The sequence below is a fragment of the Gymnogyps californianus genome, chromosome 11, assembly GCF_018139145.2.
Source record: "Gymnogyps californianus isolate 813 chromosome 11, ASM1813914v2, whole genome shotgun sequence".
NCBI classification, from domain to species: Eukaryota; Metazoa; Chordata; class Aves; order Accipitriformes; family Cathartidae; genus Gymnogyps; species Gymnogyps californianus.
In genome coordinates this window covers 16,013,624-16,028,780 of record NC_059481.1, presented here as the reverse complement: position 1 = coordinate 16,028,780, position 15,157 = coordinate 16,013,624, and the positions used below count along the sequence as shown (strand labels likewise).

Here is a 15,157-nt window from a genome sequence, read left to right as displayed (position 1 = left end):
GTTTCCAGCCGTGGCCCTCACTGTGTCAGCAAAATGCCCAACAGCAACACATTCAAGGTGCTGATTTCAGGAGTGCTGAGATCTGTTTAGATAGAGGACTTAACATCCTACTTTTGCTGTAAGTCACCACTTCTGTGTCTATATATACATTGCACACAGATCATCAGAAAATAAAACCCAAACACACGGGCCAGCTGTGCAGACTTTTGCCATCATGGTTTGGCACTCAGCTCTCCTCCCACCTCCCTCCCCCAGCTCACATCTCTCAAATATCCCCTGTCCATGCCCTCTTCCTCGGCGTACCCCTACACAGGTCACCCCCCATCCCAGCTCTCTCATACCCTGAGCGCTTGGTCTCCCATAGGAAAGCCCTCACCACCCAACTGCCGAGCAATCACCAGCAGAGACAGCTCCATAAAGCTGCTTCAACCCAAACATCCCTCTATGAGAGGGGAGGGAGGTCTCCAGCGGTCCAGGTGCACATGTTGGTAGGTATTTATGATGATGTGGAGGCCACCACACGTCTCTGGAAAGGTGAGGGTGGGTTAGCACTAGGCGTAGCAGCAGTGCTGTTCATCACTGTACCAAGACTGTGAGGATCTAGGTGCGGAGCCTGAGATCTGCGTAACCTGGGAGGCTGGTACTGCCACCCCAGGCAGGTCAAAACCCAGCTCAGCACAACTCCCCCAGCGCCTGTTTCACCCCACTGAGCAGAGGAATATGCAACCAATCTATTCATCCTGCTACATGCAGGAAGGAGGACACAAAGAAACCTTCCTAAAACCTATGATTTACATAGCAGTCTGTGGCAGTGGTTTCCCAACTGCATAATGAGTACATTAACTTTAGCTAAGCTGATCCTCCAGAGATGAAGAGATGGAAAAGAATAATCGAAGCAAACTGTGATAGAGTTTTTGATTAAGCAGCTGATGATCAATAAAAGATATCTGCAGGGCACAGAGTGTTAATGAGCTACCATTCCTGTAGCAAAGTAACACCTGAGCCCACGTTCCCCGCTCAACATAGCCCACAGAGGTCAGCAAGACCTGCTCCTCCAGGACTGACAATGCGAGAACATGGGCCACCGAGTCCACAGGTCTCCCCTGCCCTTGTTCCTGTTAAAACGGCAATGGTGGAAGAAGGAAAAGAAATAACCTTAAAGAGGAATGAAAAAGGTTAACAGCCTGATTCAAGGCTTGAGATGCTATGTTTGGGGGGAACAAAAATAAATTGAAAAGGCATTCATAACCTTCTCAGACAGCTCCATTAATTTAAAGAGGCCTTAGAGCTCTGCAGCTGTAACGCCAGCACCTAGCACACCTACAGCAGGGAGCAATAAGGACCAGCCAGCTGGGCTACCAGCTCTCTGCAACCAGTGATGCAAAGCAAAAATGACCCACAGCACATCCTGCAATTACTATCCCGCTATCCCTTCCCCCACAATGATATCACTGCAAAGAAGTATTAGGTGTTAAATCTTAATACTTATTAATATCTTAAATTCATCCCCAAAGATTCTAAGGCATTAAAGAGTGGACTTTATAGAGAATTTATCATAATAATGTAGCCACCTGTTTAATAGCATGCAGCAGCAAGGCTGCACAAGGGTTTCAGAGAGCAAGTGGAAAGGAGAGCTTCATATTAAAGCTACAGAGAAGAGACAAGGCTTAGACCGGCAGAGACATAGAATATATTTACCTCCACCTGAATTTAGCTATTTCACTGTAACTAATCATTTTACTCTTCCAGAAATGTGCAGAGAACCGTTAGTGACCACAAGGAGCTGCTAGGATCTTTGTATTATATTTCCTCCCAAAGTTGCCTCCTCTGACAGGCCAGCCCAGCCTGCCTACAAAAGGGATTTGTTTTCCCAAAACTCACTTAGCCTTCCCTTCCTTGGAGGGTCCAGGGAAAGCTGAGAAAAAAATCAGCAGACAGGATACTCTTTCTGGAGTGTCCCAAAGGGAACAGAGGGGATGAAGAGCACATTAGGATTTCTCCCCCAATTTCTCAAATTCTCACGGAACTGGGGTTTGCAATTGCCCTCTGCAGAGACCATGTCAAGACAGATCATTAATACTACTTGACACTGAGGATCTCTTGTATTAAAAAAGCACTGCAATTACTTAGTTCAAATCTCTATATTATTCATAAGATCCATATCTATCATGGATATAGTATTTACACTGCTATGGGGAAATGTAATAAATAAGGCAATAAGCGCTTCCTTCCTCCACGTCAAGATGAAAGTCTGCATCTTGGAGAGCGGTGCTTTCCTTGGGCAGCAAAGCTCGTATCCCAGGCTCCCTGCTCAATTCCTTCAGCCAGGAACTGAAGCCAAGGTAAAAAATAACTGCCTTTCCTCGGAGCCCAGCACCCAAGCTCCAACCAACTTCAACTCCAACCAAGTGGGCCAGGAGGCAATGCCTAGGTGGAATGAGGTTGGCAGAGCTCCTAGGAGGTCAGCAAGGAAAGGGCTCTTCAGAATTAGTCAAGAGAGCAAAGCAGAAACAGGTTAGACTGTAGCATGGCCCCCACAAAGGTGGAAAGGGAGAATTTCATCTAACCTATCTGAAAGGGAGCAGGAAAAGCTCAGAATTGCCGTTTTGTGGGACCATAATATACAGCTGACAGCTCCAAGAACTTGTTTGTCCATCTAAACTCCTGACTCCAAAAGACTGGCTGTGAAAGGACTTCAGGTGGTGACTCATAAACACACAACACGGTCCAGTGGGCTGAACATGGGCCAGACTGCTAGCTGTCAGCAACCTGGTGTGACCTCGAGCAAATTTATGTCTTTCCAGCTGCCTCTCCTCATCCATAAAATGGAGATGAAGATGCTTGGCCGCCCCTTGATGGGCTGGAAGGAGAAATGCCTCTTTCCAGGAAACAGCGGAGGTGCAAGATGCCAGGCTACTTCTCCTTGTTAAGAAGAGGATAAAATATACCCCATCCCTCAAATACTCAGCTGCCTGCTGTGCTGTCAGTAAGGTTCCCCTGACATTTGGGCTCTGCTGGGATCTGGCATGAGAACAGGACAGTCCCACCGCACCCCGTCTCTGGAATTTGCCCGGAATTTATTTTTAACACAGCCCTCAGTGTGAACATTTGTGGTGGGATTCGTATGAATTCATGCTGATCTCTGACTCTGAGCTAGCCTCACCCTGGCTGCGCCAATAGTCAGGACCATCAAGAGAACAGACGACACAATCTCCCCCATCCTGAACAAGGTGTCTAACATGGGACAGACTCAAAGCATCCTATCTCCTTCCACATGTAGGAAGGAAGCTTTGGGCAGCCACCTCAGATGGAGCTTCTCCTGCTGTCCAGGGGTAACTAACTTGTCTTAGAGCATAAGACACATCAAACAGGGCCCTAAACTGGGCTTAAAATGACCTTTCAAAATCATGGAGCCCTTTGCCAAGCTCTTTACTTCCTTTTGGGTTTGGACTGTGAGCAATGGGATAGAGCAGAAGCTGTGGCCCATCTGAGAGAAGACTTGAAGATTAGGCTGCAACTTTCTGGAGTATCAAGACCTCAGGTATGGCTTGAAGCATGAGGTCCTTTGCTTTGGTATACACCTGATGGCCATCATCTCCCCTTGCTCAATGCTCCACATCAATTACAGTGCCGAGATGTAAAATGACTGATACTTCTAATACAAAGGGTCTGTCATTTATTTATTAGCTGGCGACAGGCCCTGCAGTCCAGGATGGATGCATTATAAATTAACAGCATTTCTAACCATTAAAAATTCATCCAATTCATAATGTAGGACGCCCGTAATTTCCTTATTAGTGTTGAGTGTGAAGGATTTTTCTTTCTCCTCCCTTGGTTTTACTTTGCTTCTTTGCTTTCCCAAAGATCTTGCTCGTCTGAGGATTAGCGTAGCTTAATCCTGCAAGAGGGAGGTGGAGGGGTGGGAAGGGCTGGGGGAAGGGAGACAAGGGCTGAAGTAATTTTGTTCCAGTGTTTTCTTCTAATTGCAAATTTGCCATATATACTTAGGAGACTTAGCTGCCTTGTCTCCTAGTCACGCTTATGGGAGCCAGAGAAACGGCTTGTCCTGAATTTAAGAGATGCTTGTAGGGAAAAAAAAATAAAAGATCCCTTTTCCCTCGCAAAGGGAAAAAAAGGAGGTATGGTGGTGGGACAGGGAAGGATGATGTAAAACCTGTTAAAATGTATTAGCAAGATAAGAACAGGTGTCCAAACATTATAAAACAGTACATTTCAAATAGATCAAACATATATATACGATATATATATAAAAATAGTTAGGTATAGTAACCTTCAGACTCAGTGCTCCAATTCATTGAGGAAAAATAGGTTAGTAGGGCTGAAAGAAAGGTGTGACACTTTTGCAGACCCACAACTGTGACAGAGAACCACAGGTACTGCTGTGATATCAGCAACAAATAGGAACTTGGAACTAACATCAGGAAAAACTGAGTACACAAAGCTGTAAATCATCGCTTAGTCTGAGTACTGCATCCCGTATTGACCACACTTAGCTGCAGACGGCAGGACAGCCCGATCGTTGATGTACATACAGAAATTTTCATGCTTTCACTGAGTCTCAGTTTGTTCCTGTCTCTTAAACAGATCTATCCGGGTAGGGGCAGGGAGAGGGAGCCCGAAAAACAGACTCAAGCAGGGTTCAGCATTAGGTAACTTGCAGTCTGTTTAGGAATGAGCGTGCAGGAATCTAAAAATAGATTATGCAGTAAACCCTGCCTTAATGGGAGACAAGCCCAGGCATCAAGAGCAATCCTTACATGCTGTGAATTCAAGGTACTTTTCACCTCGAGACACTTGCATACAAATCTTACATCAGCTACACGTGGAAATGGGTTTGCTGAGTTCTCAGCCAGGTCTGTTCACTTCAGTAAATCACGGCGAGTTCAACAAGGCTAGTGCTTTACGCTTAACCGCGGTGCAAGACAGCTGCTTCAGGTCAGGGCTTCAGGAGCACACCAGCAGAAGTGGTGCTTCCATTAGCAGCAGCATCTTCCTCCATCCCATTGACCCCACTGGCAATGAACCCACTCCCTGTCTGCACCCATGACTGACGAGAGCAAGACAGCCCGAAGGATGCTGAGGCAGACTAGAAATGTTTGGCAACCAAGAACGACAACTGCTTCTTGTATAATATAACAAAAATGCAGAAATCAAGCTCCACTCTACAGAAAGCAGTGCTGCTCCGCCTGCCTGGTGCCGCCGGGAGGCAGGAGCCATCACTGCCTGCACACACCATCTCCTGGGAGTCAGCCACCACGCTAGGCTGGGAAACAAAAGCCCCCTTTGACATGAGAAGCTGTTTAGGCAGAATATCTTTTTACGTGGGTCTTTCCCCAGCTTTCAGGACTCAACAGGGTATTTTGGGCTGTCTAACCCAAAAGCAGCACTCAAGGTAGGTTTTTATATTTTTTAACCTCTACTGACATACAGCTTGTCTGCTAGATCCTGGGCTGTACTTCTTGTCCCACAGGGCAGCGCTACTAATAATGTTCCTGCTGTGTGTGCAGTCGTGCAAAACTGCTCCAACTCCGAAACAATAGCAGCTATTTTTAATTAGGATTCATAATTTAACCGGACAATGAACAAACAATGAGAGCCTGCAATCTTCTAACCAGAGAGACAGCTCCTGTCTGACCACGACAAGTCCCCACGCATTCTGAGAGCTAGATTTTAAACCTGAAAACTGGCCTGGTTAGACTAAAAAGTCACAACACAATGTCATTCCAAACTCTGGGAGCTCCCAGTGCCTCCAGGGGTACCCCACAGCCAGGTACCATGGGCATATCCCCCTTGTCCCAGGAACACAGAGGTACCATAGCCTCCCAACAGCCAAGCATTATAAGCTGCAGTAAACTCATTAAAAAGCAAGACAAACGTTTAACTGATGGCCAAAAGAAATCAGTACCACAACTCTACCCACACGCACATACACACACCAGCTATCTTTAAAGCAACCCACAGCAAAATTCACACAATCCATGAGCCATTAGGAGAATACTCTTGAACCCCCTTCGTTACCCTGGCCTGAGTTTGCAATAGCCTCAGGTCATGCATCCTGTCGCTATCTCTTGTCTTGTAGGGATGAAGCCCTGGGCATGAGGAGCGTTGGCTGATGGACAGAGCCCTCCTTCCTCAGGCATGGACACCTCCTTCAGGTTTAAGAGCACCGTGAGGTCAAGAGCACTACAAGTGAGAAGCATCAATACCTGGGCACATAGCCAATAATGTAGGGAATGACAACCTGCTTTATCCCCTTTTCGTCCTACTCCTTTTCTCTCACCCTGCTGCAATGAGTCTTGACTCATGTCAGATCACAGGTGAAAAACACGCCTGTGCTGTCAAGCCCTGAACACCCACTAGAAACTGGAGATGCAACCATCCTTGACAGCTTCGGGCAATCCTTGGCAGGGGAACTGCCTGGTCAGGAGCATCGTGGCGTCCCTGGCTTTGCCAAAGAAAGGCAGAACTGCAAGGGTGCTCAGCAGAAATCCACACGTGCTTCGGCAGCATCAGTCATGAGGTGGAGGTGATCGCTGTGTAGGTGTCACCGCGCAGGAAGCTGTGCCACGGGGAATGAAGAAGAGCTGATTCAGCAAGGGTTTTACACCATGCCCATCCCACGGTGCATGGGTTAGCAAGTGGGGAACAGGTGCCCACGTACGCAGGGACGGTGGTGTGTGCGTGGGGACCACGGGATGCTGCAAGAGCAGTGGGAGGGTGTGTGAGCCCCTCTATGAGAAGAGCAGGGGGTTGGATGCAAGACGGAGTATCAGGAGTGCACGTACACATCCTCCATGAGATGGTGCATGTCTTGGGCAGTCCGGTCCAACCCATTTGATGCAGAGATGAGGCTGCCACGCAGCGAGAGCAGCCTGCTGTGCTAGAGCCGCTCCAAATCCAAGAGGAAACCAGCTCAGGGCCTCCCCTCATCTGGCTTGTTAAGTACTTAAGAGTTCACACATCACGGGCTCCCTTTCCGAAATCACCGCAGGCGAGCCAACCCTGCTTCCTACCCCTACAGACACCAGGATTAAAGGGTCCGGAGGAGCAGGCAGAGTTTTGCATGAGAAAACACTTCCCTCTCTACTCCTTGATGTCTGTATCTGGGAGTATTTCCATCACCAGGACAGCCTCTCTGGAGGCAGGTCAATGTTAGAGCCCAAAGCCATGTTCTCCTTGATTTAAGAGTTTCTCTTCCTAATGGATCCTGGTCCCCAGGAATGTCCCTGCCCGATGTGTCGTCACCCACAGCAGCTGTGCTGCCACCATCATTTCCCCACGACAGAGCTGGAGCCTGCTCAGCCCCCTTTGATCTTGGGTGTTGCTATTTTTGGTAGACATACGTTGAAGTAACGGAGATAGGATCTAAAACTCGAGTAGCTGCAGGAGGTAACTGGCCTGTGTGCAAACCAAGTCGCTGTGCACATCGCACCTGGAGCAAGGCAGGGCTGCACTGCTGGCTACAGCGGCTCCTTCCAAAGCAGGCAGGGGCCAGGCAGAGCCACGTCTCCCACCCTCCCACGCTGCTTTTCTTCCTCTCGATACAACAACGCAGACAACCCCTGCAGAGCTGGCCGAGGGGCAAGGTATATGCAATGAATTCTGCCGGCCTTTCCAAGACGGCCTGAAAAACTCTCATTTCTGTAGCACCATCATGGCAGGAAGGTCTGAAGATCGACTTGCTGAGCATGAGGTTGCAACTCAAACTACAGGTGCAATAGGTGGGATGGGCACTCCATTTCTGCAAATACAGGCTGGACTTCTGAGTTCTGGAAAATGTAGATATTTCTTCCATTCGCTCTTTCAGAGCTGGATGAAACGACGCAGAGCATAAAATAGCCACAGGTAAGGAAAACCAGCTGAGAGGGCTGGGAAGAGCTGAGCAGGTTGGAAAAGTCCCACTGGCCATGGGACCTCTCCTGTTAGTCAGATGTTGCAGCCTGGAGAAGGGGACGAGAAGGCGATGCTGGGCACAGGAGTTCATTCCTGCTCTGGGGGGTGACAGAAGCAGTAATTTTTATTGCTCACACTTTTCTTCAGGTACCTGCAACATCTGCTCTGGGTGCAGCCAGCTAGAGCCTGCAGGGTTTCTTCGACATCCAAATCTTTTGCAGGACATTCACATCAGCACTTGGAGCTCAGAGCAGTTTCTATGAGAGGCAACCGCAAACCAGAAGGAAGGGAAATGTGGAGGCAGAAGGTCATTGCAGCAACCTCCAATGCCTTCCACCTGCTAGCAGCTGAGGGCTTTTCCACAGACCCAAGCCAGAAACCCAGGCTTTGCTATGACAAATGAGGAGACACAGAATAGAGTAGCAAAACACAAATAAATGAGTATACAGCGACTCATAGCTCCTCATTAAATCCTCTAAAAGTATCTCACATGGGTTGACTGAGAAGGACAAGACCGTAAGACAGTGAGGAGCCCCAGTGCAGAAGAGTCTCGACCCACAAGTGCCTACTTTGGAGAAGTAATGGGTGTTGGGTCCTGCTGGAGAAGAGCCTGGGGCTTTCATGTTAGAGGAGAGAAGAGGAAAAGAGAAGTTTGGAGAAACTGGAGAAACAGCAGAGACCTGTGGGAGGAATTGAGACCTGTACAGCATGGCCCCAGGCTGGGCACTGGGCAGCAGAGTGCTGTTGTCACTTCACACTGCGCTCCACATTTACATTGCATGAAAATAATGTTTGACAAATCCTCTTATCCCTGGGGAAAAAAGAAAGAACACTTTCCCTTTTCCACCACCAACAGTTTCAGTTTTCTTTTTTATCCAAATGAAACTGCAAGTATTTATGGCTTTTTTTTAATGTTGTTGTTGGTTTTGGCGAAAATGGGAACATGAACTGACCAAAAATAGAAATGATGCATACTTTTTAGCTTCCCATGCCCGGGATGAACAAAACACACTAGGCAAACAAATTTACAGTGGTAAGGATTCACATTCAAGACCTGTTAGAAACAGAGGTGAGGAAATCTATTTGTTTAAAAAATATGATTTTTGAAATGACCACAATGTTCCTTTTAAACTGCACTGAAATACAAGATAAAGACAGGGTACTGAGTGAAAGAGTGCTGATGGCGCTTTTATTGTGTGATTTGCCTTGTTTTTTTCTGAAGTACTTCTTTTTAGCCGATTACCATGTATTTACAGTTAGTGTAATTATATCTAATTACTTAATTAGCATGAATACGTGTAATTACTAACTTCAAATATGTAATTATGTCAGGGCAGCCTGTAATAAATGAGGTTGGAAAAAACCCTCATTAGGACTCTATGGAAGGACGGCTGCTCCACCCGTGTGGAGAATGCATCCCAGTCCCCAGACTGCGCCAGTCCTGGAAGAGGAAAACGCAGCCCACTCCAGTCGTGTCTGGCAACAACCTCCACCAAAATCAAACCATTTGTCCCAAAAGTCTAGCTTCACAGCACTGGTGGGAACCGAGCATCCACTGATGGGAGACAGACAGGGATCTGCAAAGGATCTGCCCCCCAGATTAATTTTCTCCATTAAAGTTTGGATTTTTTTCTCTGATTTGTGTCGTTCTTGAGAACACCTCTTCGGTTGGACAAGAAATATGAGAGAATAGAATAAGTGCAGAACTGTGCTATGGCATTTGAGTAAAGCTTGAGAGATCAGATCCAAGAACTAATCTGCATCTGATGCATCGTGCTAATAATTAATTACTACTACTAAAGTAAAACAATCTTCCAAAATGTTTCTTCTGAAACACTACCAGTCTTTCACCACAAAAATCTCCAGCTACTCATAATTACCCATTTTGCAGATTTGAATCCTAAACATCAGGAGAGGGAGCTAAGGTTAAAAGTTGCTGTTACTGCCAAGAAGTATACGTATGAAAATGATGTCCTACCAACAGCCTCATGAACTTATTTCAAGCCGATGTTCCCTTTTTTCCCACTGATCAGGAGCTGTCCGCTGTAATGAGCTGACTTTTCCTGCCCAGAAGAACTGATAGCCATTTTCTGGACACAAATGAGGGTAGACTGGATCATGTTTTGCATTACCAACACCCCTGACGATAGGATTGAGCCACATGGTCCTACACCATATCTCCTCATCACATATTCTGTCCACAGTGCTTGCTCCACAAGTCCCGTTCTTCTCTTCCCATCTGTTTGTTTCCAAATATAGAGAGGTGCACACTCATCACAACCTGTCGCTCCTCCTGCTGACATCTGCCAAGCAGATACGCCACTTGGTTTCTCTTCCATGTGCAAAAGATCAGGAGAAAAAGACTATTTCAGCTTATTCTTCTGAAATCGATTTGTGGTTGGACTGTCCCTATTGCCAAGCTCTTTGTTTAACCCTCCAGGTAGGGCTGAGGATGGCTGAAACAAGGACTGGTTGCAAATCCTAGTGCTGCCCAGCATGCCATGGAGTTACAGCGTAAAGATGGGGGGAGCATCTTCTCAAAGAGTGCTTCATCACAAGAAAACAGGGGTGTGCAGTTTCTTCCATGGCTCTTTGAGAAGCCCTCAGCCAGGAAGGGAAAGAGGACCCTGAGCCACACTTGTCCCTCCTGCTCCTCTAAATCAGGCAGTAGCAGAAAGGGGGTGAGAGACAACTGCAAAAATCCCAGAAAATCAGAGGCAAGAGCTGGTTCCTGCACCCTTCATCCCATCGATGCGAGGACAGCACATTCCCAGTGAGGAACACGTCTCTATCTCCTTGAGGACACATTAACAAGAAGAGCCCACATTGCACAGCGGGAGCGAGAGGGGCTGCAGCTCCGCGGGCAGGGAGCTGCTCTCCATATTTCAGCTGCAATTCCATTATGCAGAGCTAAGTGGCTGGGAATAAACATCCGTCATCCCTGCGTGATAAGCGATGTTTGCTAGTATAGAGGGTGACAGAAATCTATATCACATCAATGTACTATTAATACTGCATTAAGCATACAGAGTTTGCTCTCCTCGTTGCAGCGCAGCAATGGGTATCGGCGTGTCCTCAACCCAGACAACATCCAAGAGCACAGGGATGCTTGCAGGAGGAAGGAAGCAGAAAAGCTTCACGATGGAGAGAGAAATTGCTTGTTGAAAACATTGCTCTAGCAACACCTCAGTGCAAAGTAGAGATGCTGGGTGCCATGGAGCACCTTTGCTCACAGCTGGACAGCAGCTCTGTGGGAGGTGGGTGGCAGGAGAGAGATGACAGCTTGCATCAGTACAGGCTCAGCTGGGCATCGAGGCATTCCCCAGCCCAGAGCAGTTCTCTTCTCTACAAGTGACAGCAAATGAAGAAGTGTTTGTGTCCAAGCTCTGCACAGGGGGAAAGAAATACCCTCTGGCATGAAAACCACGGGGAGAATGGCAGCAACAAATATTCTCCAGCTCAGGTTTAAGTTGAGCAGAGCACATCAGATCAAACAAACCCCTTACAGCAAAAGCTCCCCAAAGCATGATTAATTTAAAAGGTGAATTATGAAACTTTCCAGCCTCAAGCAAAGCCACCAGTGAAGTCAGAAGTTTTGTCCAAGTAAAGTCTTGGGGACTAAAATACAAAACACACACCAAATCCAACCCTGCCTGAGGTCTCAAAGCCTGGGTTGTGCCCCGTGAATGACAAGCAAATCTAAAAAATATAAAGGTTTTTAGCTTGCCAGCATCCAGCTGTCGTTTGCCTCTTGTTAGCACCCAAAGGGAGTGCCTGTGTGCGGTTTCAGCCCCGCTGCCTCACAGCCCCAGGAAACCTGGAGCTCGGAGGTGGCGATTTGCTGTGGATTTCCAAGTATGCACAGTTGTCACTACTGCTGCATTTCCCCCCCGTGGCACCTTCCACGGGAGAAGCGGCTCCAGATGCCATCCCCAAGCATCTCTGTGAACTCTTCAGATCCTAATCAAATAGCCCCGTGAAACTCTGAGGCCAAATCCTGCTGCGAGCGACTTCCCCTGCAACCCGCTCGGCTCTGACAAAACCCACAGGGCAAATGCTCAGAGCACAACTTAATCCTCTGAGGTTTAAGCTCTGCTACTGCACAGCTGCAACAGCACCCACGTCTTGCAATGGTCGGCGCATAGATTAAAGAGATTTGAGAAAGCACAGGAGGGGAAGGAAAAAAAAATAAAGTGGGGAAGCCCCCCCTCCCAAGCCATCAGAGTTTGTAAATCATTTTGAGATGAGGTGCTATAAGAAACGTAAAATATGTAATTAACGGCACAGAAAAACCACGCTACATTCAGCTTCTCTGCTCCTGCCTAATCACCGCCCTCCTCCTCCCCTCTCTACAAACAGACCAAATTTAGCACATTAAAATGAAAATCAAAGGGAGAGCCGGGTGCATTCATTGGGTACACCCCATCGTTCTGGCAAGCAAAGCATGGTGATAGTGGCTTGGGCACCTGGGAGGGGCTGCCCCAGGGACACCTCCACGGGAGCAGCGGCTGCAGGTCCCCATCCCCTGATGGGAGGAGCGGTGGCCGGGGAGCAGCGCGCTCCTGCGGAGCGCTTGATGTTGAATGAGTTTCCGCAGGTTGGGAGATCAGCCTGCTCCCTGTTTCCAGGGGCAGAGTTAAGTCTCCTGCACTCATGAGTCAGCAGCAGCCAAGGGGAGAGCAGAGGCGACTCCAGTGCAGTACTCCCTGCTTCTGGCTGGGCCACAGAGATAGCACAAGTTAGGGTTTTTTCCCCTTTTGTTTGCAAGCTTTTTATTTTTCACGTTCTACCTGGAACCAAGACACACCAAAAGGATGAGCAGGAGAGAAACGTTATCCAAACCTCCTGCATTGCTTGGCTTGCATCTCAGAGTTGGTAAGAGTCCTGGGAGAACTCAACTACCAGCTGCAAGCCACGTGTCAGGGAGGTTGCATTTCACTGCTCGCATGGGAAGCAGTGTGGGACTCCCAGAAAAGCATCCTTTTACCCGGCGCTTTTCTTCCATGCTCAGAATTTAGGAACGCAAAACGGAGAGGACCACTTGATCACCACCTGCTAGTCTAATGAGCCCAGTTCAAAACCCAGATTTATACAGGAAAGATGCAAAAGCTTTACAGAAGCCCATGAAAACAAGGCGTCCAGCATCTAAGCCTCCTGGTTTTTATCTTCATGCATCTGCCCCATCTATGGCCATGTGTCCTGAGCTTCTCCCTGGCCCAGCGGAGAGCCAAGGAGGCAGGCCCATGGCTGGGAAACTGCTGGAGGAGGAAGGGGAGGCAGGTCCTTTCCCCAGCCAGGCAGGGGTCATGTCCATCCCCATGCTCCCAGGCGGCTCTTGCTCACGCCTGGGACCTCATGCTCGGAGCCAAAGAGGCAGAGCCCAGCTTCAAATGACACTTTCAGGCAAGGGGGGAAGGTGACTGGTGGGTGGCAGAGGGAGGGTGAAGGGAGGTGAAGGTGAGGGTGGAAAGTCTTCTCTGGAAACACCTACATGTATGTTGTGATTTCTGAGACCTGAGATTCACTTTGGTTTCTGGACCATACCAAGACCCACTCTCCTCAAAAACCTCCTTCTCTTCTTCCTCATCCTCTTAACCTCTTCCTCCTCGCCCTCCTTCCCCCATCCCCCCAACCCGTCCCCTGGTCCTTGCAGGGGGCTCCGGCCGGATCGGGCACTCACACGTGTCTGGCTTGTGGCAGTTGTGACCTTGTCGGAAGTACTGGGGGTTCTCGATGACGGGAATTCGGGTCATGCCGATCACCACCGTGTCCGGGCCAGCATCCAGGGACGAGGGTGTTGTGATGCCGTGGTTGATGTGGTGGAGGGGACTGGCTGAATCCTCCTCTCCGCTGATCACTGCCACGGGACCTGCAAACACCACGCACATCCATCAGGCGCAACAGAGGAAAGGGGACCTGCAAGCCCTGCTGACCACACGGGTACGGATCACTGCAGGTTGGCAGTGGACCACCACCAGCCCCTGGACAAGATGCTTGTCCTAGCACCTCTGACAGTTGGACCATCCCCAGGCAGCTCACAGGGCAGGGAAGACACCTCAAGTTTTCTTTCCTGGTTTTGGGGTACCAGGCTGACAATCCTGCAGGGGTTAAAGTAGCTACAGGTGACACCACAGCAGAGGTGAGTGCTGCACAAAGTCCCCTCCTAGGGCTGTATCAGGATAGATCAGTCACTGTGGTGTCTGTAGACCCTGACATCGTGAACTTGGCAGAATACATAGCCGAGCTTAGACTGGAGAAACACCACCCCCAAAGAAGATCTATTTCACCCCAAACTCATGTTCACAGCATTTCTCTTGCCCAATGTGTCGCCCATCTTGTCTCCCCTCCTCCACTTTCACTCAGGCACACACATGGAGACCTTTGGTCAGGCTGATACCTGCAGGGACACACGATGTACTGGAGCAGATCCTGCTTAGCTCATGCTGCATCCCACCACCACCACCACAAATGGCAACGTCTCCTCCTTACCCCCCTGAACCCAAAAAACTCACAACACCATCAGACAGGCAAGGAAATGAGGCAAAGTAGTCACCCCCCCGCCCCGGACAGGAGTAATGGGAGTCTCCCATCCCTCCACAGCCTCTCTGATGTTCGTTATTTGCTCTCACTGGAGCAAGGACACAGAGGGAGTTTCCCATGAGAGGAGCCCTGTGCCATGCTGGCACCCCTTGGAGGCCACAGGCACCCAAGGATGGCAGAGAGGAGAGGCCCCAGCAAAATATGGAGAAGTCAGCGCCACAACCTTTAAGCTGAACTGCAACAAACCCAGAATATTCCCTCCTCTTTGTCTCCTCTAATTCATCTGCCACCATCTCAAGTACTTCTTAACTCCCAATTCCCCATGTGCTGCTTGGTCACGGGACCCGTTATCGATCCCCGCCAGGCTGCGAGGGACCTGGTGCTCACAGTGGTCCCTCTGCACTGACCCCCATGCAAAGTTCTGAGGTTGCTGTTCCATGAGCATGGAGCCCTCAACACCCACCTCCTTGGTCAATGCACACAAGAGACCTTCCTACTCCCCAAGCATCTCAGCACCTACCAGCACCCCAGCCAACCTCCTGGGCCAGTCCACGTGCCTCCCCCAAGTCCCACAGCACCCACTTAAGCATTCTTGTCTACCTCCGTGGAGCAGGTCCCCAAAACACCAGCATGCCCAAATGCACCCACATCGATCTCCCTCCTGCAGACAGACAGACAGCAACCGTGCTACAGCTCCTTCAGC

General features: G+C 49.0%; 1 protein-coding gene across 6 annotated transcripts in view; it reads right to left on the bottom strand.

The window, feature by feature from the left end:
* NTRK3 (neurotrophic receptor tyrosine kinase 3) overlaps positions 1-15,157 on the bottom strand; it is a 218,210-nt gene that overhangs the window by 85,487 nt on the left and 117,566 nt on the right. For all 6 annotated transcript variants that reach the window (XM_050903162.1, XM_050903159.1, XM_050903160.1 and 3 more), the window contains one exon: positions 13,595-13,783. In XM_050903162.1, the coding sequence (XP_050759119.1) occupies positions 13,595-13,783 (189 nt within the window). The remainder of the gene's footprint in view (positions 1-13,594; positions 13,784-15,157) is intronic.